The 27255-nt window shown below is 44.2% G+C and overlaps 1 protein-coding gene across 1 annotated transcript in view; it reads left to right on the top strand.

The window, feature by feature from the left end:
- Positions 1-711: 711 nt before the first annotated feature.
- LOC110526133 (solute carrier family 12 member 2) overlaps positions 712-27255 on the top strand; it is a 43821-nt gene continuing 17277 nt past the window's right edge. The window contains exons 1-13 of the mRNA XM_021606767.2: positions 712-1398; positions 9222-9353; positions 9629-9704; positions 15178-15273; positions 16168-16307; positions 16425-16535; positions 16686-16794; positions 17050-17177; positions 18637-18721; positions 18850-19001; positions 20264-20371; positions 22557-22680; positions 22825-22926. Coding sequence (XP_021462442.2) covers positions 928-1398; positions 9222-9353; positions 9629-9704; positions 15178-15273; positions 16168-16307; positions 16425-16535; positions 16686-16794; positions 17050-17177; positions 18637-18721; positions 18850-19001; positions 20264-20371; positions 22557-22680; positions 22825-22926 — 1834 coding nt within the window. The 5' untranslated portion in view covers positions 712-927. The remainder of the gene's footprint in view (positions 1399-9221; positions 9354-9628; positions 9705-15177; positions 15274-16167; positions 16308-16424; positions 16536-16685; positions 16795-17049; positions 17178-18636; positions 18722-18849; positions 19002-20263; positions 20372-22556; positions 22681-22824; positions 22927-27255) is intronic.

The following is a 27255-nucleotide window of genomic DNA, read 5'->3' as shown; positions in this document are numbered from 1 at the left end:
AAAATGTAATTACCCACAGTCCTCTATTAAAACGAGGGAAGTTGTTGCAAGAACATAAAATTATTAAGTATTCATAATTTGCGTATCAGCACAACAAAAATAAATCAAGTGTGTTTTACTCAAATATCAATGTGTCTAACTAATACTTTACTTATAATGATAAAGACGTAAAACATTATAATAAAGTAAGAAACACTTTTTGAATAAATGTTAAATTGACTTTAAACTATTAAATAATCCTAACTTGCAAAAGTGTTAATTTTAGATTAGCAGAACAAAGATAAATAAAGTTATAGTTATGACCTTATATTTGTTAACATTCCTCACAAACAACTAAGTGCTAACATGTTTTATTGACATCTGAGTGAGTACCACTTATATGATTTGGTTTTTACAGACAGTTGGAGATGTTTGAGTAGGCATGACTCAATTTATTTAATGGGTTAGGGAGTTATAGTAAGGTTTACAATGTAGCACTTGTTTTCTATTGAAATCACTAGTGAAATAGTTGCCTGACTTTAGAGTTCTGTGAATGAACAACTAACTATACATGACAATAAAATATTAATTTCACATACATTCAAAGCTAATAATCTTAGTGGGTTGTCTGCGGTTGAAAAGCGCACACAAAAAGCGCATGGACAAATTTGCATGTTTGCTCCTTGACGCTGCCCTGCGACCTCTAGACCTTGTGTTGGCGAGTGACGTACTCAGAGTTGCTAATTTCTCAGAACATTCGACCCACACTCGAGGCATCACTGTTGGGGTCCAGAACAGGAGAGAGTGGATCGGGTAGATAGATGCACAGGGCGCAGCTTTGGCTTGAGTACTGATGCATACCTTGCTGAAGGAATGAATTTAAATGGTCCTTTTCAAAACAATTTTCTGCAATATATCTGATTATACAGTGATAACTACTCAGTGGACATGTCATCACCTTCAGGTCAGAAACCAGCTCTCAAGACAGCGGGTTCAGGTCAAAGCAGGTTTCAGGTGACAGAGGTAACGGAGTTAGGAGCCGTCACATCTGGAGAGCGCACGTCGGGAGGGACTGATGGAACTACTGGTACGACTGGTAGTAAGGGGTCGGCAGGTGGAGAGGAGTCCAAAGGGAGATTTAGCGTAGTCAAGTTTCTTGATTCAGGTGGAATAGGGACGGATGCATCTGATGTGGCTCAGAATGGTGACACTGTCAGGAGCACGGGCAGCCATCGTTCGTCCGCAAGCGGTCATACTAACATTTCAGATACCCACTCAAATACGTATTATATGCGAACATTTGGCCATAACACAATTGATGCTGTCCCAAACATCGATTTCTACCGACAAACAGAAGCGCCTCTTGGAGATAAGTTGATACGACCAACTCTTTCGGAGCTACACGATGAGCTTGACAAGGTATGTAACCTGCTACCACCTTCTGTTTTGACGCGCCACTACATCGCTATTTACCAGACAGGTGGGGATTGATAGCGCACGCCTCGAGATAGCCTATATTGGTGCCAAGTGTATAAAAAAGTCTAAAAACATGGGGGTATATTGTGTAGATGGGTGAGAAAATTCAGGGTGTAACACAACAAAATGTGGAATAAGTCAAGGGGTATGAATACTTTCTGAAAGCACTGTATGTAAATCTATAGTTCATCCTTATGTAACGGATGTGAAACGGCTAGCAGAGTTAGCGGTGCGCGCTAAATAGCGTTTCAATCGGTGACGTCACTTGCTCTGAGACCTTGAAGTAGTAGTTCCCCTTGCTCTGCAAGGGCCGCGGCTTTTGTGGAATGATCGGTAACGATGCTTCGTGGGTGACTGTTGTTGATGTGTGCAGAGGGTCCCTGGTTCGCGCCCGGGTATGGGCGAGGGGACGGTCTAAAGTTATAACTGTTACACTTTACATTCAGCCCTAGTGACACTGTACCACAGGAACAGACTGGGACCTAAAATCAACCTGTGCATTTATAACACACTGGCCCATTTTTTTTCCCTAGAGGCCCCCAGCCCGGCCCATTGTTTTCCATGAGGCCCCTCGTTATTACCCAAATAATAGTCATTCTGCACAAAAAAATCTACATTTAGAAATTTGCCAGAACGCCCTATGGCCAGTCCATTGATGCTGTATCACAACTGCCAGTGTAATGTGTCTATGCTAAGCTGAAGTGACCTCGTCTGTCACAATCACAGCATTCCCTTCCACAGGGACATTTCTTCTCCTTTGCAGTCCTTTGAATGGACAGCGTGACATCAGGGGCATGACCCACACATTTTGCTCAGACAATGCTCTCTCTGACCATGCCCAAACCCTGATCACCGGCTACTCTTGGCAACTGACAGCCTTTGCAGCCACCAACAAACAATGCTGCCGTGGTTCTCTCTCCGTTCCCTATACTCAATGGTCCAGTGTCCCAGTCTCTGGTCTCTAACACTTTATAGCCACGCTATCCTGTTGGATCACTCACATGCCTCTCATGGGGGCAGGTCACTAGTAATGGAGGACAGAGTAGATACATCAGTCCAGCCCACAGGCCGAAATATTGTAACATCTATTCAAACCACAGGTTCTAGGCCTTCTATATCTAATCATCTAGATATTGCACAATGTTTATGTATACAGTAGAAGTCGGAAGTTAACATACACTTAGGTTGGAGTCATTAAAACTCGTTTTTCAACCACTCCTCAAATTTCTTGTTAACAAACTATAGTTTTGGCAAGTCAGATAGGACATCTACTTTGTGAATGACACAAGTAATTTTTCCCAATTTTTTTTTTTCAAGGCCTTCCTTCAAACCCAGTGCCTCTTTGCTTGACATCATGGGAAAATCAAAAGAAATCAGCCAAGACCTCAGAAAACAGTTTTTTAGACCTCCACAAGTCTGGTTCATCCTTGGGAGCAATTTCCAAACATCTGAAGGTACCACGTTCATCTGGATAAACTATAGTACGCAAGCATAATCACCATGGGACCACGCAGCCGTCATACCACTCAGGAAGGAGACACGTTCTGTCTCCTAGAGATGAACGTACTTGGGTGCGAAAAGTGCAAATCAATTTCAGAACAATAGCAAAGGACCTTGTGAAGATGCTGGAGAAAACAGGTTCAAAAGTACCTATATCCACAGTAAAACGAGTCCTATATCGACATAAAACGAGTCCTATATCATACTTTTTGGAGAAATCAGCTCTGTCAGGAGGAATGGGCCAAAATTCACCCAACTTATTGTGGGAAGCTTGTGGAAGGCTACCCAAAATATTTGACCCAAGTTAAACAATTTAAAGGCAATGCTACCAAATACTAATTGAGTGTATGTAAACTTCTGACCCACTGGGAATGTTATGAAAGAAGTAAAAGCTGAAATAAATCATTCTCTCTACTATTATTCTGACATTTAACAAAATATATTTTCTTAAAATAAAGTGGTGATCCTAACTGACCTAAGACAGGGAATTTTTACAAGGATTATTTGGTTAAGGTCTATGTAAACTTCCAACGTCAAGTGTACATGCATACTTGCATGTCAAAGGTTCCATTTCCATTTGCAGAGGAAAGCGTGATATGGAGTGATATTAGTGCCAACGGAAGTTGAATTTGAATATGGCATTGTATTGCACAAATGGAACTGAATTGTACTTTAAAGGGGCAAACTGCAATTGCTATACCCATTTTTAGACTCTTATATTAAGGTTGAGGTAAGGAGACCAGATCGAACCGCCCCATTCCACCCTCCGTTCCCTGTGACGATTTGTACAAGCACTCCAAAAACATACGGTATATACACTACCGTTCAAAAGTTTGGGGTCACTTAGAAATGTCCTTGTTTTTGAAAGAAAAGCCCATTTTTTTGTACATTAACATCAAATTGATCAGAAATACAGTGTAAACATTGTTAATGTTGTATTGCAAATGACTATTGTAGCAGAAAATGGCTGATTTTTAATAGAATATCTACATAGGAGTACAGAGGCCCATTATTATCAACCATCACTCCTGTATTCCAATGGCACGTTGTGTTAGCTAATCCAGGTTTAGCATGTTAAAAGGCTAATTGAACATTAGAAAACCCTTTTGTAATTATAGAAAGAGGAGTGGGAGGCCCCGGTGGAGTGGGAGGACACACCTTAATCTTTTCTTTTTATTGTCCAATCTGAGATATGGCGTTTTCTTGCATCTCTGCCTAGACGTCGACACTGGTGTTTTGCGGGTACTATTTAATGAAGGTGCCAGTTGAGGACTTGTGAGACGTCTGTTTCTCAAACTAGACACTCTAATGTACTTGTCCTCTTGCTCAATTGTGTACCGGGGCCTCCCACTCCTCTTTCTATTCTGGTTAGAGCCAGTTTGCACTGTTCTTTGAAGGGAGTAGTATACAGAGTTGTATGACATCTTCAGTTTATTGGCAATTTCTCGCATGGAATAACCTTCATTTCTCAGAACAAGAATAAACGGACAAGTTTCATAAGAAAGTTATTTGTTTCTGGCTATTTTGAGCCTGTAATCGAACCCACAAATGCTGATGCTCCAGATACTCAACTAGTCTAAAGAAGGCCAGTTTTATTGTTTCTTTAAATCAGAAGAACAGTTTTCAGCTGTGCTAACATAATTGCAAAAAGGTTTTCTGTAACGGGGAGGAGTAGTAGGAAGGATCGGAGGACCAATGTGCAGCGTGGTATGTATCCATCATGTATGTTAATAGGAATGAATACGAAAATACAAAAAAACAAGATAATCAAAATGAAAACCGAAACCAGTCCCGAATGGTGCAAACACTGAAACGGAAACAATCACCCACGAAACACAGGTGGGAAAAGGCTACCTAAGTATGATTCTCAATCAGAGACAACTAACGACACCTGCCTCGGATTGAGAACCATACCAGGCCAAACACAAAACACAACATAGAAAAACGAACATAGACAACCCACCCAACTCACGCCCTGACCATACTAAAACAAAGGCATAACAAAAGAACTAAGGTCAGAACGTGACAGTACCACCCCAAAGGTGCGGACTTCGGCCGCAAAACCTGAACCTATAGGGGAGGGTGGGTGTCTGTCCGCGGTGGCGGCTCTGGCGCGGGACGTGGACCCCACTCCACCAAAGTCTTTGCCCGCCTCTTTACCCGCCTATGTGGCCTTTTTAGAGCGGCGACCCTCGCCGCCGACCTCGGACTGGGGACCCTAGCCACGGGTCCCGAATGGACGGGAGATTCCGGCAGCACCGGACAGGCGGGAGACTCCGGCAGCTCCGGAGTGAAGGGCGATTCCGGCAGCTCCGGAGTGACCGGCGGCTCCGGCAGCTCAGGACAGACGGGAGACTCCGGCAGCTCAGGACAGACGGGAGACTCCGGCAGCTCAGGACAGACGGGAGACTCCGGCAGCTCAGGACAGATGGGAGACTCCGGCAGCTCAGGACAGACGGGAGACTCCGGCAGCTCAGGACAGACGGGAGCACCTGTAGGGAGGAGACGGCAAGACAACCTGGTGCGGGGGGCTGCCATCGGAGGGCTGGTGCGTGGAGAAGGCACCGGATAGACCGGACCGTGGAGGCGCACTGGAGGTCTCGAGCACCGAGCCTGCACAACCCTACCTGCCTGGATACTCCCCGTAGCCAGGCCAGTGCGGCGAGGTGGAATAGCCCGCACTGGGCTGTGCTGGCGAACCGGGGACACCATGCGCAGGGCTGGTGCCATGTACCCCGGCCCGAGGAGACGCACTGGAGACCAGATGCGCGGAGCCGGCTTCATGGCACCTGGCTCGATGCCCACTCTAGCCCGGCCGATACGAGGCGCTGCAATGTAACGCACCGGGTTATGCCTGCGCACCGGGGACACCGTGCGCCTCACGGCATAACATGGTGCCTGCCCGGTCCGCCTCTCTCCACGGTAAGCATGGGGAGTTGGCTCAGGTCTCCTACCTGACTTAGCCACACTCCCCGTGTGCCCCCCCCCCCCCCCCCCCCCGTGTGCCCCCCCCCAATTAATTTTTGGAGCTGCCTCTCGTCCCAGCCGTGCTGCCGTGCTTCCTCCTCATATCGCCGCCTCTCTGTTTTCGCTGCCTCCAGCTCTGCCTTGGGGCGGCGATATTCCCCAGCCTGTGCCCAGGGTCCTTTGCCGTCCAAAATCTCCTCCCATGTCCAGGAGTCTAGAGATCGCTACTGCTGCTCTGACGAGTAGTAGTAGTAGGAAGGATCGGAGGACCAATGCGCAGCGTGGTATGTATCCATCATGTATTTTAATAGGAATGAATACGAAAATACAAAAAAACAAGATAATCAAAATGAAAACCGAAACCAGTCCCGAATGGTGCAAACACTGAAACGGAAACAGTCACCCACGAAACACAGGTGGGAAAAGGCTACCTAAGTATGATTCTCAATCAGAGACAACTAACGACACCTGCCTCGGATTGAGAACCATACCAGGCCAAACACAAAACACAACATAGAAAAACGAACATAGACAACCCACCCAACTCCCATACTAAAACAAAGACATAACAAAAGAACTAAGGTCAGAATGTGACATTTTCTCATGATCAATTTGCCTTTTAGAATGATAAACTTGGATTAGCTAACACAAAGTGCCATTGGAACACAGGAGTGATGATTGCTGATAATGGACCTCTGTATGCCTATGTAGATATTCCATAGTCCAGCTACAATAGTCATTTACAACATTAACAATGTCTACACTGTATTTCTGATCAATTATATGTTTATTTTAATGGACAAAAAATGTGCTTTTCTTTCAAAAACAAGGACATTTCTAAGTGACCCAAACTTTTGAACGGTAATGTTTTTTTTAGGCTAATATAGGACTACATGATCAATATGTAGATGCAACCTTTTCTGTCTGTTGTAACTAAGGATATTGCAGTAGCACAAACATAAGCAGGCGTCAGACAAATGCATTTAGCCTACATGACAACATCATGTAAGATGTAGCAAATTTTATTTAACCTTTATTTAACTAGGCAAGTCAGTTAAGAACAAATTCTTAATGCTGGCCAATTGTGCGCCATCCTATGGGATTCTCAATCACAGCCGGTTGTGACACAGTCTGGAATCAAACCAGGGTCTGTAGTGACGGCCCTAGCACTGAGATGCAGTGCCTTAGACCGCTGCACCACTCGGGAGCCCTGTCTACACATTGCATTGGGACAAAACAATCTGAGTTTTAACCATAGATAACATGCAACTTTTATTTTGCTTCTCAGTGATCATGCAACACAGAATGATTTGATAGATAGTACATCATTGAAATTCGACTGAGTGGCCTATTCCATCTCTAGGCTGCCAAACTAGCACATGCACAGAAGGAAAGGTTGTTTAGCTATCAGAAAGAACTCCAGATAATCCAGTCATAGAGCCACTCCCTTAAATGAGTGATATACCCAATTATTCTTGAAGAATATAATTTAGGAATGCCTCATGACCTTAGTTCAACTGTCATACCCCATCAGAACCCAAAATATAAGCTTGTTTTACTCCATTGTTTGTAAATAATGCAGACAATGCAAAACATGGTTACAACTATTATTCTGAAAGCATTGATTGTCAGTCATTTCATTCATAGCTCTGTCTATGAATTTGAAAGGGATTAATCACATTTCTCCAGCCCCATCCCTCAGCTGTTAACCAAAACAGCAACGGGGTGACCCTTTGTTATTGTTTGAACTTCCGATTTCAGTTCATCAGAAGGTCCACATTATAGCAAAAAAATATGTTGCCGCTTTTAGTGTTAAAGGTAATTTCCAATTGAGTCGACATATGTGACTCAACACCTGGATTCAGTCTTAGGTAGCAACATTTGAAATTGTGTTTTCTACATTGGATAAAAGTAGAGACTCAGAGCTACATCATACACTACATTTGAGGAACAATGGAAAAGTAATTCTGCTTTGAAAGTTGATTAACTTGTAAAATTGAGAAATTGGCCTTTGAATGTTTTGGTATCTAGCGAAGAGCTCTTCTTTGTCTACACCCATTCAGCATCGTTCACACCATCTTAAGCTTTAGCCCCACCCAACTTGTTTCGCTCTCGTAGCACACACTTGACGCTCTGGCCGATGATTTGTTTACCTATGGATAACATGAACACAGCCTAACCAGCTCTGCTGGCAACAATTTCATTAGGCTTTTTTGCAGATGTTTACTGACACCGGACATATTCAACGGGGGTTGTACACACGTCATGTAACGTTCGCTAACAAGCCAGCCAGCTAACAGTACACTTTAACTTAAGACGTATAGCTAACTAGGTAAACAATGAACCTAGCTAGGTAAACAAAGTGTAAGTTCACACACGTAATATTAGCTAACGAGCCAGCCAGCCAGCTAGGTAGCTAGCGGAGCTAACAGTACACTGTATCTTAAGACATGTATTTAGCTAGCTGGGTAAACAATGAACCTAGCTAGGTAAAAAAAACGTTTAAGATCACACACGAGCCAGCCAGCTAACGTTAGCTAGTTAAGCAACAATGAACACAGCTTGAAATGAAACCACTTTCTGTCAAAATTTGAACCGTGTAATATCTGAAAATGTAGCTAGCTAACGCTAGACTATCTTAAGTGTATACATCATCATGCATGATGGACGCATCTCCCTGTCAATAATGCCATACCACGGTTGCCGTTAGTTTGAAGATGTAATTGGAGACAGGTGTTTACTCCATCTATTTAACTATTATACTCTAATTCCATTGATTTCAAAACTTGATCCTCCAGAAAGTGGAGAGCAATAGTTATGCAGGTCCACAACACAATAAAAAAATGCAAAAGTCGCGTTCGACAGGATTACCAACACAGACTGACGAGCTCAAAATAATAGACAGAAGCCTTCTAGGGCAGGTCAATCTGAACTAATTTCTCCACATGTCCAGGCCACACAATATTTTAGCCAATCATGGCAAGTGGGAAGGTTGCAAAGTGTTCTGTGGCTTAACCAACAAGGCTCGTAATTTAACAATTGTGTTTACAGATGGCATACAAGTTTGTTGTGAAGGCACATGAAAGTTCACATGTTTGAGAAGGCATTTCTGCCCCCAAAAAACGCATTTTGATTAAAAAAATATATTTTAGACGTTCAAACGGCTCTAGTTTCATGAATCGGGTCACATATGAAGCGAACGCAGACTCGGAAACGTTGCCTTTAATATGATCATAGGCGATCGGATTGAATCTAGCTATTAATGTTTGTCAGCATTTGTTATGTGTGGTATTTTTCAGGAGCCATTGGATGAGGATGGCTTTCCCATTGGGGAGGAGTCTACTCTTGCTGAGGAGGCTGCAGCCAAAGAAGGAACCAAGGAACAAGCAAAGGGAGGCACCATCAAGTTTGGCTGGGTCAAAGGTGTCCTGGTTAGTACTGGATCTGGACCAGAACTGGATCTGGGAACTAAACATTTTGTTGTCTCTGGCCCAAACATCCCGTTTTTTTCTTTTAGAACTATTCAAACTCTACCATGTTCTCCTTATTGCTCTGTGATGAATCATTGAATTGCACATCAATGTAAATCCTTTCAAAGACATCCAACACAAATCTAAAAACAAGCTTTCAAATGAATGGTTTCCCCCCACTATAGAAGTATGTGTTGGTAACATGAATGTTGTCACCTGTGTGTCTGTGTTTTCAGATACGTTGCATGTTGAACATCTGGGGTGTGATGCTCTTTATTCGCATGTCATGGATCGTGGGACAGGCAGGCATTGGTACGTAAGTGATGACTCATGTTCAATCAAGACCAAAATATTTAAGGTTTCAAACCTCATAGTATTGCTTGAGCATTGGGCGTGTTAGTTTTGCATGACCCAAACCCCTTTCAGGATTTGTTCATTTTAGACCATTCCATTGGTCTTAAAGTGAAATCTCCACCCACCTGGGGCACCAGGTGACACAAAATAAACGCACCTGTTACGGTGCGTGAATGAGGACCCAAAAGCGAATTAACGTAAACAGAGCTTCTTTAATAACAAAACAAAACGTAGGCTCAGATGGACCGGCAGGTTCCGACAGGACAGGACAAGGTTGCAGCAAACATGACGATAGTCTGGTTCAGGCATGAACAACACAAACAAGAATCCGACAAAGACAGGAGCAGAAACAGAGAGAGATATAGAGGACTAATCAGAGGGAAAAAGGGAACAGGTGGGAAAAGGGGTGACGAGGTAGTTAGGAGGAGACAAGGCACAGCTGGGGGAAAGAGGGGGAGAAAAGGTAACCTAACAACGACCAGCAGAGGGAGACAGGGTGAAGGGAAAGGACAGAAACAAGACACAACATGACAGTACATGACAGTACCCCCCCACTCACCGAGGGCCTCCTGGCGCACTCGAGGAGGAAACCTGGCGGCAACGGAGGAAATCATCGATCAGCGCACGGTCCAGCACGTCCCGAGAGGGAACCCAACTCCTCTCCTCAGGACCGTACCCCTCCCAATCTACTAGGTACTGATGACCACGGCCCCGAGGACGCATGTCCAAAATCCTACGGACCCTGTAGATGGGTGCGCCCTCGACAAGGATGGGGGGGGGGGGGGGGGGGGGAAGACGAGCGGGGGCGCGAAGAACGGGCTTGACACAGGAGACATGGAAGACCGGGTGGACGCGACGAAGATATCGCGGAAGAAGAAGTCGAACTGCGACAGGATTAATGATCCGAGAAATACGGAACGGACCAATGAACCGCGGGGTCAACTTGCGAGAAGTGGTCTTAAGGGGAAGGTTCTGAGTGGAGAGCCAAACTCTCTGACCGCGACAATATCTAGGACTCTTAGTTCTACGCTTATTAGCAGCCCTCACAGTCTGCGCCCTATAACGGCAAAGTGCAGACCTGACCCTCTTCCAGGTGCGCTCGCAACGTTGGACAAAAGCCTGAGCGGAGGGGACGCTGGACTCGGCGAACTGAGATGAGAACAGCGGAGGCTGGTACCCGAGGCTACTCTGAAAAGGAGATAGCCCGGTCGCAGACGAAGGAAGCGAGTTGTGGGCGTATTCTGCCCAGGGGAGCTGTTCTGACCAAGACGCAGGGTTGCGAAAAGAAAGACTGCGTAAGATGCGACCAATAGTCTGATTGGCCCGTTCTGCTTGACCGTTAGACTGGGGGTGAAAGCCGGAAGAGAGACTGACGGAAGCCCCAATCAAACGGCAAAACTCCCTCCAAAATTGAGACGTGAATTGCGGACCTCTGTCCGAAACGACGTCTGACGGAAGGCCATGAATTCTGAAAACATTCTCGATGATGATTTGTGCCGTCTCTTTAGCAGAAGGAAGCTTAGCAAGGGGAATAAAATGAGCCGCCTTAGAGAACCTGTCGACAACCGTAAGAATAACAGTCTTCCCCGCTGACGAAGGCAGTCCGGTGACAAAATCTAAGGCGATGTGAGACCACGGTCGAGAGGGAATGGGAAGCGGCCTGAGACGGCCGGCAGGAGGAGAGTTACCGGACTTAGTCTGCGCGCAGACCGAACAAGCAGCCACGAAGCGACGCGTGTCATGCTCCCGGGTGGGCCACCAAAAGCGCTGGCGAATGGAAGCAAGCGTACCCCGAACGCCAGGGTGGCCGGCTAACTTGGCAGAGTGAGCCCACTGAAGAACGGCCAGACGAGTAGGAACGGGAACAAAAAGAAGGTTCCTGGGACAAGCTCGCGGCGACGGAGTTTGAGTGAGTGCTTGCTTTACCTGCCTCTCAATTCCCCAGACAGTCAACCCGACAACACGCCCCTCAGGGAGAATCCCCTCGGGGTCAGTGGAGGCTACTGAAGAACTGAAGAGACGAGATAAAGCATCAGGCTTGGTGTTCTTAGAGCCCGGACGATAAGAAATCACGAACTCGAAACGAGCGAAAAACAGCGCCCAGCGCGCCTGACGCGCATTAAGTCGTTTGGCAGAACGGATGTACTCAAGGTTCCTATGGTCAGTCCAAACGACAAAAGGAACGGTCGCCCCCTCCAACCACTGTCGCCATTCGCCTAGGGCTAAGCGGATGGCGAGCAGTTCGCGGTTTCCCACATCATAGTTACGTTCCGACGGCGACAGGCGATGAGAAAAATACGCGCAAGGGTGGACCTTGTCGTCAGAGAAGGAGCGCTGAGAAAGAATGGCTCCCACGCCCACCTCTGACGCGTCAACCTCGACAATGAACTGTCTAGAGACGTCAGGTGTAACAAGGATAGGTGCGGATGTAAAACGATTCTTGAGCAGATCAAAAGCTCCCTGGGCGGAAACGGACCACTTAAAGCACGTCTTGACAGAAGTAAGGGCTGTGAGAGGGGCTGCCACCTGACCGAAATTACGGATGAAACGACGATAGAAGTTCGCGAAGCCGAGAAAGCGCTGCAACTCGACGCGTGACTTAGGGACGGGCCAATCAATGACAGCTTGGACCTTAGCGGGATCCATCTTAATGCCTTCAGCGGAAATAACAGAACCGAGAAATGTGACGGAGGAGGCATGAAAAGAGCACTTCTCAGCCTTCACAAAAAGACAATTCTCTAAAAGGCGCTGGAGGACACGTCGAACGTGCTGAACATGAATCTGGAGTGACGGTGAAAAAATCAGGATATCGTCAAGGTAAACGAAAACAAAGATGTTCAGCATGTCTCTCAGGACATCATTGACTAATGCCTGAAAGACAGCTGGAGCGTTAGCGAGGCCGAAAGGAAGAACCCGGTATTCAAAGTGCCCTAACGGAGTGTTAAACGCCGTCTTCCACTCGTCCCCCTCCCTGATGCGCACGAGATGGTAAGCGTTACGAAGGTCCAACTTAGTGAAAAACCTGGCTCCCTGCAGGATCTCGAAGGCTGAAGACATAAGAGGAAGCGGATAACGATTCTTCACTGTTATGTCATTCAGCCCTCGATAATCTATGCAGGGGCGCAGGGACCCGTCCTTCTTCTTAACAAAAAAAACCCCGCTCCGGCGGGAGAGGAGGAGGGGACTATGGTACCGGCGGCAAGAGCTACAGACAAATAATCTTCGAGAGCCTTACGTTCGGGAGCCGACAGAGAGTATAGTCTACCCCGGGGGGGAGTGGTTCCCGGAAGGAGATCAATACTACAATCATACGACCGGTGTGGAGGAAGAGAGGTGGCCCTGGACCGACTGAACACCGTGCGCAGATCGTGATATTCCTCCGGCACCCCTGTCAAATCACCAGGCTCCTCCTGTGAAGAAGAGACAGAGGAAACAGGAGGGATAGCAGACATTAAACATTTCACATGACAAGAGACGTTCCAGGAGAGGATAGAATTACTAGACCAATTAATGGAAGGATTATGACAAACTAGCCAGGGATGGCCCAAAACAACAGGTGTAAAAGGTGAACGAAAAATTTAAAAAGAAATGGTTTCGCTATGATTACCAGAAACAGTGAGGGTTAAAGGTAGCGTCTCACGCTGAATCCTGGGGAGAGGACTACCATCCAGGGCGAACAAGGCCGTGGACTCCCTTAACTGTCTGAGAGGAATGTCATGTTCCCGAGCCCAGGTCTCGTCCATAAAACAGCCCTCCGCCCCAGAGTCTATTAAGGCACTGCAGGAAGCTGACGAACCGGTCCAGCGTAGATGGACCGACAAGGTAGTGCAGGATCTTGAAGGAGAGACAGGAGTAGTAGCGCTCACCAGTAGCCCTCCACTTACTGATGAGCTCTGGCTTTTACTGGACATGAAGTGACAAAATGACCAGTAGAACCGCAATAGAGACAGAGGCGGTTGGTGATTCTCCGTTCCCTCTCCTTAGTCGAGATGCGGATACCTCCCAGCTGCATAGGCTCAGCACCCGAGCCGGCAGAGGAAGATGGTAGTGATGCGGAGAGGGGGGCAACGGAGAACGCGAGCTCCTTTCCACGAGCTCGGTGACGAAGATCAACCCGTCGCTCAATGCGAATAGCGAGTTCAATCAAGGAATCCACGCTGGAAGGAACCTCCCGGGAGAGAATCTCATCCTTTACCTCTGCGCGGAGACCCTCCAGAAAACGAGCGAGCAAAGCCGGCTCGTTCCAGCCACTGGAGGCAGCAAGAGTGCGAAACTCAATAGAGTAGTCTGTTATGGATCGATTACCCTGACATAGGGAAGACAGGGCCCTGGAAGCCTCCTCCCCAAAAACAGATCGATCAAAAACCCGTATCATCTCCTCCTTAAAGTCCTGATACTGGTTAGTACACTCAGCCCTTGCCTCCCAGATTGCCGTGCCCCACTCACGAGCCCGTCCAGTAAGGAGAGATATGACGTAGGCGACACGAGCAGTGCTCCTGGAGTAAGTGTTGGGCTGGAGAGAAAACACAATATCACACTGGGTGAGGAACGAGCGGCATTCAGTGGGCTCCCCAGAGTAACACGGCGGGTTATTGATTCTGGGCTCCGGAGATTCGAAAGCCCTGGAAGTGGCCGGTGGATCGAGGCGGAGATGGTGAACCTGTTCTGTGAGGTTGGAGACTTGGGTGGCCAGGGTCTCAACGGCATGTCGAGCAGCAGACAATTCCTGCTTGTGTCTGCCTAGCATCGCTCCCTGGATCTCGACGGCTGAGTGGAGAGGATCCGAAGTCGCTGGGTCCATTCTTGGTCGGATTCTTCTGTTACGGTGCGTGAATGAGGACCCAAAAGCGAATTAACGTAAACAGAGCTTCTTTAATAACAAAACAAAACGCAGGCTCAGATGGACCGGCAGGTTCCGACAGGACAGGACAAGGTTGCAGCAAACATGACGATAGTCTGGTTCAGGCATGAACAACACAAACAAGAATCCGACAAAGACAGGAGCAGAAACAGAGAGAGATATAGAGGACTAATCAGAGGGAAAAAGGGAACAGGTGGGAAAAGGGGTGACGAGGTAGTTAGGAGGAGACAAGGCACAGCTGGGGGAAAGAGGGGGAGAAAAGGTAACCTAACAACGACCAGCAGAGGGAGACAGGGTGAAGGGAAAGGACAGAAACAAGACACAACATGACAGTACATGACAGCACCCCTTGTTGTAAAGTTTGTTATCATAAAATTATATACTTGCAGGTATATTATTATGATGCTTTTTGACCAAGTGGGCCTAGTAACATGGTCTATAACTAGGGCCCAGAGTTTTTTCAGGTCAGGTAAAACAAATTCCTACAGGCCCTTGTCCCAATCGATTTTACCTGTAAGCATGATGAGAAAGTTATCTATTAAAATATAATTTGCTCATCTTTTTTAACAGGTCTGACATGTGTTATTATTCTGATGGCAACAGTTGTAACCACCATCACTGGACTCTCCACCTCAGCCATAGCAACCAATGGGTTTGTGCGAGGAGGTAAGGAAAAGCTTTATTCCTGATGGAATGCTAACATATTAACAATGTATTAGGATCCTGTAGCAGAATTATATAAATTAGGTATTAGAAGAGATTGTAAGGAGTATTCATTTGGTAAAGTCTTTGGGATCCTTCATGATGCCGGGATTAAATCCGTAGAGCACTGTCGACAGAAGCGTCATGCCTGTGCAGAAGGGCATGTGCCCCCTCAGATTTGTTGTGTTAAAAAATACCTACTTTTTGTCTGTAATACTACTAGCCTCCTATCAGTTTTATGAAGTTGGCTTTAGCTAACCCAGATAGGTTCCCAATCTCCCAGCCTCATAACTAGTTACCAAAAGCATTTCAGCCTATTGATCAAGTTAAAGTAGCGGGCAAGGTTAGTAGACTTTCATTTTCTAGAAAAGCAAGCAATTAAACGTACTGAATAAGACTCACATTCCTTTCAATCTTTTACCCAGATTTCCTCAGAGATGTGAGAAGCAGAGAAGCATATTTAGTTAATTTTTGTAAAGAATTACTGTCAGGAGGATACAGACAGCTCAAGAGGTATGCTTAGATATGCAGAAAAATATACATATTTTTTTAATATAGAACTAAGCATACTGATTATGGCTCTAGATTGCAGGAAAAAGCTGTTTCAGACCACCCCCCAGCCATCCTTACGTATTTGTGCCCCCTCAGATTTTTGTGGTGCCAGACGCCCCTGGCTGTCGACACTTTGGATTTTAAAGGCAATGTTCCAGCATTTGCGGACATCACAATCACAATAAACGCAGAAAATGTCAGCTCAATCGGAAATTACCTTTAAAGTCAGTTATAGTGTGCTGAGCATTAACACGCTTGAATTGTGATTCTGGTCTAACCCGTCTGCAATTCCTCATCTCATTTTAGGTGGAGCATATTACCTCATATCAAGGAGTTTGGGCCCTGAATTTGGCGGCTCCATTGGTCTCATCTTCGCCTTTGCTAATGCTGTGGCTGTGGCCATGTATGTTGTGGGCTTTGCTGAAACTGTCGTTGAGATGCTTAATGTAAGGAACATTTGATATGCCTGTATAGTGAACGTTGATTGGATCGCTGTGTGCCATGTTGACATTTTACATAGCAATAACAGTAACAGCCCTGGGTGATTGTTTCCTGATTGACAGGATGTAGATGCCCTGATGACAGATGAGCTCAATGACGTCCGTATAGTGGGCACCCTCACTGTCATCCTGCTTCTGGGCATCTCAGTGGCAGGGATGGAGTGGGAGGCGAAGGTAAGACCCACAGAGCAATGCACTGTCACACATAGTAACACAAAGAAACCTTGCTTTACTTTAGACTCTTGCCGTAGTGACTTTATGGAACTTCTGGCAGATAAATGTGTTAAAACTCTGTACCACTCCTGACCAAACATTCCCTTCCAGGCCCAGATTGTGTTGTTGGTCATTCTTTTGGCCGCCATCTTCAACTATTTCATCGGAACCGTCATCACCATGGAGTCAAAAGAGCCCAAAGGCTTCTTTGGCTACAAAGGTTTGTCTGATAGTTCAACTATGCACTCATTTCCATATCCCAAATTGTAATTCTCCTTCTGTTGAGCATGCATTACATTAATCTAATCTCATATGTGTTTGTGCTTTTGCCTACCTAATTGTAATTTTGGCAGGACAATTCCATAAGGAGTGCAGAAACAGACTCGCACACAGGCTAGCATTATATTTAATGGCTTACGACTGCCCCCATTGAATCAAGATGAAATTCTCACGTTGTGTTCTTTTTCATCCGAAGCGGCTATCATGATGGAGAACATGGGACCGGATTTCCGAGACGGCGAGACGTTCTTTTCCATGTTTGCCATTTTCTTTCCGGCTGCAACAGGCATCCTGGCAGGTGCCAACATCTCAGGAGACCTTACAGTAAGACCTTGGCTTCTCTCAAAGGTCCAATGCAGCCGTTTTATATCAATATCAAATCCTTTCCCAGTAACAATGAAGTACCTTACTGTGATTGCGTTCAATTAAAAAAGTAAATAGTTGGATGAGTTGCAGAGGTACAGTAATTGAAAATTGTTGTTTAGATGTTTTTTTATTAATTAGGCTATTTTCTCTTGGACCAAATGGTCTATCTACTAGAAACTCATGGACAATATGGACACAGATTTATACAAAAAAATAATACTATATGTGAATACATTTGTTTTAAGTTATTCCAGTATAAATTACCAAAGTTATAATAGATTGCCATCGATTTTCTCTTAATTACCAAAATTACTGAAGATTCTGGTAACATTTATAAATTACCGGTAGCTTTGCAACCCAGTGGTGGAAAAAGTACCCAATTGTCATACTTGAGTAAATGTAAAATACGTTAATAGAAAATGACTCACGTAAAAGTGAAAGTCGCCCAGTAAAATACTATTTGAGTAAAAGTCTAAAGTACTTGGTTTTTAAATATACTTAAGTAATAAAAATAAATAAAATGGGTAAAATGTACTTAAGTATTAAAAGTAAAAGTATAAATCATTTCAAATAATTTATATTAAGCAAACCAGACGGCACTATTTTCTTGTTTTTTTTATTTACGGATAGCCAGGGGCACACTCCAACACTCAGACATACTTTACAAATTAAGCATTTGTGTTTAGTGAGTCCACCAGATCAGAGGCAGTAGAGATATCCAGGGAGGTTCTCTTGATAAGTGGGTGAATTGAAAAAATGTCCTATCCTGCTAAGAATTCTAAATGTAACAAGTACTTTTGGGTGTCAGAGAAAATGTATGGAGTAAAAAGTACATGATTTTCTTTAGAAATGTAGTGAAGTAAAAGTACAGCTACCCCAAAAAATGACTTAAGTAGTACTTTAAAGTATTTTTACTTAAGTACTTTACACCACTGTTGTAACCCTAGGTCTGAGTGAGGAGGAGGAAAGGAGGAGGAGGTTTGGAACTCTCTTTCTTATTGGTCAAATAACTAATTTACCGCCTGGTGGTGACACCAGGTAGGCCAAAACTCCATCACACCAAAACAGGCAAACATTTCAGGCGGTCTTTTCAAACAGCTCTTACACTAAAAGGGCAATATCCTTATTTTCACAATTTCACAGTATTATTTCAACCTCCATAGTGTGGTAATGTACATGAAACACAGAAAACCACGTTTTTGACTTCACTGGGCCTTTAAAGGAATACTACTGTACACTCGAAAACTACATTTTTGCAATTTGTTCATTAGTCCACTGTTAATATAATCCCTAGAAAAGGTGCATGTCAGCAGTGAAGTTTTCAAGATGGAGCACTTTCAATATAGAGCAAAAACTGTCATGCGTTTTTAATGTATTCACAACAAAACATTGAGAAATATTTTGTTCTGTCCTCCAGGATCCTCAGTCAGCCATTCCAAAGGGCACTCTTTTGGCCATCCTTATAACTGGAATTACTTATGTGGCAGTGACTGTTTCTACTGGTAATCTTTCTCTTTGTAAAATGAACATGAAGTGACAGTAGCAAAACGAGTACACTATTTAAAATGAATAAAAATTCCACAATTAGTTAATTGAAGACTCAAGTTAATATTCTCATCCTTTCTTACAGGATCTTGTATCCTTAGAGACGCCACTGGCGATCACAATGATACCTCCAGTGTCAGTGACTTGAACTGCACGGATGCTGCCTGCACACTTGGTTATGACTTCTCGATTTGTAAGGAAGGAGGCTGCAAATTTGGACTTATGAACGATTTCCAAGTATGTCTGGGCCTGGGGTGATGTGTAGGATTCTCTTAACATTGACATTAACATACACCTCCAATAATTATTAACCTCACATGATGTAACAAAGTTTAGCCAGAGAGCCTACAGCTTAAAGGGATAGTTCACCCAAACTACAACACTGCATATTGGTTTCCTTACCCTGTAAGCAGTTTATGGACAAGGTTAGACACCTTGCTTTGGTTTTGTTTACCTGGTCGCTGTCAGGAAGAAAACCAATACGTAATTTTGAAATTTAGGTGAACCGTCCCCTTTAAAATAGTCTCACGCATTATAACCCCCACCCCAATTCTGATTGTCATTCGAACTGCTGGTAGAAGCAGGTCTCCTACCTCTGCTGAAAGTTGACCTCTAGTCTATCACAATGCTCTGATTGGATGTTTTCAGATATGCTTTTTTCCCAAAAGGAATTATTCTTTAAAATAGTCACCTGGCATAGAGCCTTATAAAAGAGATGTTGCCCTTATATGATCCTTTAATACCATGGTAGTTGTTTGATGTGGAGCGCTGAGAATTTGATTTGGGTTAGTGTTGGGCAATTTAGTGATAAAATGGGCTGCAAATAATTATTCTGTCTCTCACGGCAGTTCAGAAGCTGCATTTCTCTCACTACGCTATTCTCCTTTCTGCTTGAATTTTTGACAATAGCTGTAGGGGCTTGCAGTGTTAGTTAGTGGTAAACAATGGGAGCTGGGATAATAGTGCTTGTGTTGTGAGTCACAAGGCATTCTCTAGGTCTTGAATGAGACCATTGACAGCAACCACTGTGCGTAGGCACCCACCCTCTTTGTGACACTGATATCATAGGCAAGTGGTACAGGGTTACCCAGTACCAAAGCCAAGTGCACTTACATGGCATTACTGACAAAGGCACTTGTCGATTGGTTTGCACGGCAGACATAGAGTTGAACAATACACCTTGCTGTTGTTGTTTTTTTGTTATGAACACACACTGCAAGCCTTTTACAAGTTGGTCATGGTTAGCACTAATCTTTTTGTATTTTCTGACATGCTCTTATACCTTGAGGTGTTTTGCCATGACTTTGCATGACTTTCTCCCCACTACCACTAATGGCTTAGCACCCCTATGGTACCCTCTATAACATGACGTTTGTTTTTGCATTTCAATCTTTTCAATAGCTGTAGTTTAATCTCAGTTCATGAGAGAATGTGTGTGTTGCCTGATATCATTGAAGGTGCCAACTAGTGAAGTAACGTCTAGGCTTGTTGTTGGCTAGGTCATGAGTTTGGTGTCTGGGTTTGGACCTCTGATCACTGCTGGTATTTTCTCTGCCACGCTGTCATCAGCCCTGGCCTCTCTCGTCAGTGCCCCAAAAGTCTTCCAGGTGAGAACCCTCCTTCAGTATTTGTTATGTTTTTAGTATTTTCGAGGAGTACCTTTTTACGGCCGGTTTCCCAGACACAGATTGGGCCTGGACCTAAAAGCATGCCAATGGAGAATATACTGTAAATACATTTGTTCATATGGGCAGAATATTGTATAAAATAAATAAATAAAAATGTGACAGCTTGCTGGTCGCTCTGTGATCAAAAAGCTACCATTTTTTCGATATGAAAAGGAGACAAAAATATAACTGACCTGCACTGCACATAGGAAAGTCTCCAGATGACCAGTAGGCAAAGTGAGAATGTTCTGAAAGGTTCATTCGAATCAATCATGAATACACTAAGAAACCCATTGACCCCTTATGGAGCAACAGTTGGACAAAAGTCTTGCTGAGTCTGAGATGATGCGCTAATAATGGCAGCACCGCTTTATCAAATGTTGATAATGATCATTTAAGCCATGCCGTGAAAAGTTTTTATGGGCACACAAATCCAAAACGATTTATGCAATTGCAAAATCGAACGCTTTTACCCGAAAGTCACCTAACTTGCTTGGTTCTTCAATAGGCTATGGGTAGGCTAATTTACCTACTTGTTAGATGTGCATTTGGTATCCAGCTGTTAGGTTAGGCCTAGTGTTATTGTCAACCATCATCAGTTAATCCAGGATTTTTCTGAATGACAGTCAAGTGACAAACAGCTGTTGTGAGATAGCATGCGATGCAAAAACAGTTATGTTGATTATCTGCTTGATTTGCAGCAGGGTCTACAAGATGTTACAAAGAAAGCATCAAGGTAATGAGTTAATGTTTAATATAATTCAACTCCATCTGATCCAGAAGTTCGGTGCGTCCATGAATCCACGTAAGTCCACCGACTATGTTACCTTTCATCTGAATTATCTGTGGCGATCGGGAGAGTGGGCCATTCAGTTATTGTTTATAGGTTTTACCGCGGAGCGCGGCTTGGAGCGCACGCTTCAAACATATTGTGTAATGTGAATTGTCAATGATCACGGCCCTACGGATCCTCATAGGCCAATTATGCAATATGTTTGAAGCGTGCGCTCCAAGCCGCGCTCCGCGGTAAAACCTATAAACAATAACTGAATGGCCCACTCTCCCGATCGCCACAGATAATTCAGATGAAAGGTAACATAGTCGGTGGATTCATGGACGCACCGAACTTCTGGATCAGATGGAGTTAAGGAAGAGAAAGCAGCGAGATCAGGCGATGGCAATTTCCTCCTTTTATGGAGTTGAGATCTGTCTGACATTTCCACCTGACCTAATTAGAGCGCCCCTGGTCCAGCTGAGTAAATGGCAATGAATTAAAGGAGTATTCCACCAACTCCTTGGGCCTTTTCTACAGTTTCTGTGCATCGGATTGGAGACTGAAGGATATTGTGTGCAATAGTGTAAGATAGCCTAGGCAAACACCCAATGGTATGGTATTTTCCTATCTATCATTCAGGACTTTTAATGAAAACAAATGAGTAGCCTAGTGGGCTTGTAAACAAAATGATTTGGTGAATTTGAATGACGTAAATAATGATGATGATGGTGAGAGCCCAATAGTAGATGGACTCCGATCCCTTTAATCATAGAGGCTATTGTTACTTTGTGTCTCTAAAATCATAATGTTGCTATTGCTATTGTCATGTGACAAAGAGTATTGTTTTCAATTGAAACAACCAAATATCGGCCTTTTTCACATGAACTGTTTATTGTCATAAATTCGGTAGCCTATGCTACAAAATATATTCTGCCCATAGCCTAAAGAACAGCTACATGATTTAATGAAAAGCAGCAAATAAACACAACATTTGTGTTTCACATTCTTTAATAAAAGACTCAGAAACTGAAAGAGGCAATAGGCTACAGCTCTCTTCACAGTTTCCTGCCAAATAGGCCTACAAGGAAACTATATATCTCGAAGACCTTGAGTGTGTGGGGGTCTGAACGCAGCGTAGTACATTCCACAAAAAGTTTTGCTCAACAAAAAGACACGTATGCGGCTTAATCTGTGTCCGGGAAACTGCCCCTTAGACATTATTTTAGATATCCAATATTATGTCAAAAATGAGTATACGGTATGTCCAGTCAATTGAATTGGATGTTAGACCTTTCCCACTTTCCCACATGCTTGGATTTGGTTTCTCAATGTATTTGTGTGGCTGTTTAGGCTTTGTGCAAGGACAACATCTACCCAGGCCTCCATGTCTTTGCTAAGGGATATGGAAAGAACAATGAACCTTTACGGGGCTACGTCCTCACCTTCTGTATTGGTCTGGCCTTCATTCTTATTGGTAGGTTTTTTTGTACATTATTGAGCATTATGGGTAATGAAGTCATTCTAGTTTCCAAACTGGCCAACAAACAGATTACTACAGTGTACAAAATCACTCATGTATCAGTCTATTTATAGTTTTATTTGTGATTTCTCCCCTTAGCTGAGCTGAATGTCATTGCTCCCATCATTTCAAACTTCTTTCTGGCCTCATATGCCTTGATAAACTTTTCTGTGTTCCATGCATCTCTGGCCAACTCTCCAGGTAAGGATTGGTTTTGATATATGTACTCTCCGATATATTCACTTTTCATTCAATTTAATCGTTGCCCTTTACACTCGTAGCCATATACGGGTTGAAAATGGCAGATCTGACTGATAAATCCTAAATTGGAATGCAGCGGCTGTACAGTAACATGCTATACATCATCACGGTAACCCAATTTCAACATAAACAAACATTGTGTAAAATATGTTGAATTTGTACGTTTAAAACAATGTCAGATCTTCAACATTATATCCACTATCAGAAAAAAATAATAGGCTGGGCAGCACCTCCTACTGGAGAATTTATCTATAGTTACCCTTTGGTTTCCCATCCTGGGTTTTAATCAAGTCCTGCTATGATATTTGTCACTGATTATTACCAATGTACTATCATGAGAATAATTGTTTAGATATCATTTTCAAATCAAATCAAATTGTATTTGTCACATACACATATTTAGCAGATGTTACTGTGGATGCAGCAAAATGCTTGTGTTCCTAACTCCAACCGTGCAGTATATCTAACAATTCACAACAATACACACAAATCTAAAAGTAAAATAATGAATTTAAGAAATATATAAATATTAGGAAGAGCAATGTCGGATTGACTAAAATACAGTAGAATAGAAACAGTATATACATATGAAATGAGTAAAGCAGTATGTAAACATTATTAGTGACTAGTGTTCCATTATTAAAGTGATCAGGGATTCCATGTCTATGTATATAGGGCAGCAGCCTCTAAGGTGCAGGGTTGATTACCTGGGTGATAGCTGGCTAGTGATGGCTTTTTAACAGTCTGATGGCCTTGAGATAGAAGCTGTTTTTTAGTCTCTCGGTCTCAGCTTTGATGCACCTCTACTGACCTCGCTTTCTGGATGATACGGTAGCGGGATGAACAGGCCGTGGCTCGGGTGGTTGATGTCCTTGATTATATTTTTGGCCTTCCTGTTACATCGGATGCTGCAGGTGTCCTGGAGGGATGGCAGTGTGCCTCCAATGATGGGGCTCAGATGCAACTATCCAACCACCCCCCCCCCCCCCTCTGCAGAGCCCTGCGGTTGTGGCCGGTGCAGTTGCCATACCAGGCAGTGATACACCCCGACAGGATGCTCTCAATTGTGCATCTGTAAAAGTATTTGAGGGTCTTTGGGGCCAAGCCAAATTTCTTCAGCCTCTTGAGGTTGAAGAGGCGCTGTTGCGCCTTCTTCACCACACTGTCTGTGTTGGTGGCTCATTTCAGATCGTCAGTGAATGTGTACGCCGAGGAACTGGAAGCTTTCCACCTTCTCCACTTCGGTCCCGTAAATGTGGAAAGGGGCATGTTCCCTCTGCTTTTTCCTGAAGCTCCTTCATTTTTTTGATGTTGAGGGAGAGGTTATTTTCCTGGCCCTCACCTCCTCCCTGTAGACTGTCTCATTATTTTTGGTAATCAGGCCTACTATGGTTGTGTCGTCTGCAAACTTGATGATCGAGTTGGAGGCGTGTGTGGCCACGCAGTCACAGGTAAACAGGGAGTTCAGGAGGGGGCTGAGTATGCACTCTTGTGGGGCCCACGTGTTGAGGATCAATGAAGTGCAAGGGTTGTTTCCTACCTTCACCACCTGGGGGCGGCCCATCAGGAAGTCCAGGACCCAGTTGCACAAGACGGGGTTCAGACCCAGGACACTGTGCTTGATGATGAGCTTGGAGGGTACAATGGTGTTGAAGGCTGAGATAGTCAATGAACAGTATTCTTACATAGGTATTCCTCTAGTACAGGTGGGATAGGGCAGTGTGCAGTGCAATGGCGATTGCATTGTCTGTGGATCTATTGAGGCGGTAAGCAAATTGAAGTGGGTCTAGGGTGTCAGATAAGGTAGAGATGATATGATCTGTAACTAGCCTCTCAAAGCACTTCATGATGACAGAAGTGAGTGCTACAGGGTGATCTGCAAATGCTCTAAGAGCACGGCTAGGGATGCCCCCTGGGCCGGCAGCCTTGCAAGGGTTAACACGCTTAAATGTCTTACTCACGCCGGCCACAGAGAAGGAGAGCCCCCAGTCCTTGGGAGAGGGCCACGTCGATGGCACTGTGTTATCCTCAAAGTGGGCGAAGAAGGTGTTTAGCTTGTCTGGGAGCAAGACATCGGTGTCTGCGACGTGGCTGGTTTTCCCTTTGTAATTCATGATTGTCTATAGACCCTGCCACGTGTCTGAGCTGTTGAATTGCGACTCCACTTTGTCTCTGTACTGACGTTTTGCCTATTTGATTGCCTTACGAAGGGAATAACTACACTATTTGTATTCAACCATTTTCCCAGTCACTTTGCCAATGTTAAATGTGTTGGTTCATGCTTTCAGTTTAGCGCGAATGCTGCCACCTATCTATGGTTTCTGGTTTGGGTAGGTTCTAATAGTCACAGTGGAAACAACATCCCCTATACACTTCCTAATGAACTCAGTCACCGTGTCCGTGTATACATCAATGTTATCATCTGAGGATAATCGGAACGTATCCCAGTCCGCTTGATCAAAACCATCTTGAACCATGGATTCCAATTGCTCAGACCAGCGTTGAATAGATCTTAGCACAGGTACTTCCTGTTTGAGTTTCTGCCTATAGGAAGGGAGGAGCAAAATGGAGTCATGATCTGTTTTGCCGAAGGGAGGGCAGAGGAGGGTCTTGTAGACATCCCAGAAGAGAGAATAGCAGTGGCCGTGTGTTTTCCAAGCGCGAGTACTACAGTCAATGTATTGATAGAATGTCGGTAGCGTTTTTCTCAAAAGTGCTTTGTTAAAATCCCCAGCTACAATAAATGTGGCCTCAGCATATATGGTTTGCAGTTTGCATAAAGTCCAGTGTAGTTCCTTGAGGTCCGTCGTGGTATCGGCTTGGGGGGGAATATACACAGCTGTGACTATAACAAGAGAGTTCTCTTGGGAGGTAATACGGTCGGCATTTGATTGTGAGTTATTCTAGGTTGGGTGAACAAAAGGACTTGAGTTTCTGTACGTTATCACAATCACACCATGAGTGGTTAATCATGAAACATACACCACCGCTCTTATTCTTCCCAGAGAGTTCTTTATTCCTGTCTGCGTGATGTACTGAGAACCCAGCTGGCTGTATGGATGGGGATAGTATATCCGGAGAGAGCCATGATTCTGTGAAACAGAGTATGTTACAGTCCCTGATGTCTCTTTGGAAGGAGATCCTCGCCCTGAGCTCGTCTACTTTATTGTCTAGAGACTGAACATTAGCAAGTAATATACTCGGAAGTGGTGGATGGTGTGCCTGCCTCCTGAGTCGGACTAGAATGCTACTCCGAATACCTCTTCTCCGCCGGTGGATTCTTGGAGGAGCCTCTAGGATATGTCCAATTGCCCTGGGGGGTTGGAACAAAGGATCCAATTCGGGAATGTCGTATTCCTGGTCGTAGTGCTGGTGAGTTACCAACGATCTGATATCCAAAACCAATTTCCAGCTGTATTTAATAACACAAAAAACGTTCTGGGATAATAGTGTAAGAAATAACACACAAAAGAAACTAAATACTGCAAAGTTGCTAAGGAGCTAGAAGCCGAGCTGCCATGTCTGCGGGCGCCATCTTGCTATTTTGAAGTTTAGATGTTACTGTAACTATACATTTCTTCTTATGTAATCATATACAGTGTGCATGTTCAAGATAGCATGCAAAGGTTGTGTCAGGTTTGTGAATATCTACACAATTGCTGTAATAATCTGTGAGTAATCTCAAACAGAATTGACCTTGCACCATGTACTTTTAATGTCACCTCAACTGCAATCCAGGTGATTTGGTTATAAATAAACAAAATATCTGACATTATCTTCCCATTTGAACTTTGCTGTGCTTATATATGGTTGAAAGCGCAGTGATGGACATTTGGTGACAACTAAACCAAAAATCTAACATTGTTTTTCCATTGGAATTTGGTTGTGCTTTTAGATGGTTAAAAGCACAGTGATAACGAGTGGCATGTATTCATGGATGCCAAGGGAACCCAGGCCTCTCCCCAAAATGACCATGAAAAAAACATACAATTATTTAGCTTTCCTCTCTCTGTGTTTCATCATTTCCTTTCAATTAGCAAGTAGCTGAATGTATCTCACCGGAGAAAGCAACAGCACCCCTCTTGTCTCTGTATGTGTAGGCCATCTATCTGATGCTGTCTATTCCAAAACAGTATGACATTGTTGCCGCCCGAAGCATTGAATGCAAGGGAATCCAGTGAGCATTTGGCCTCCCTTGATAAATTGTTTATTTAAAGAATAGCCAATCAGCGTTGAGCTAAACTGAGTGAGCTCAACTGTGAATGGTCC

This window comes from Oncorhynchus mykiss, chromosome 6 (assembly GCF_013265735.2).
Source record: "Oncorhynchus mykiss isolate Arlee chromosome 6, USDA_OmykA_1.1, whole genome shotgun sequence".
Taxonomy (NCBI): Eukaryota; Metazoa; Chordata; class Actinopteri; order Salmoniformes; family Salmonidae; genus Oncorhynchus; species Oncorhynchus mykiss.
Note: the sequence above shows the minus strand (reverse complement) of the source record. Positions and strands in the feature narration are given on the sequence as shown.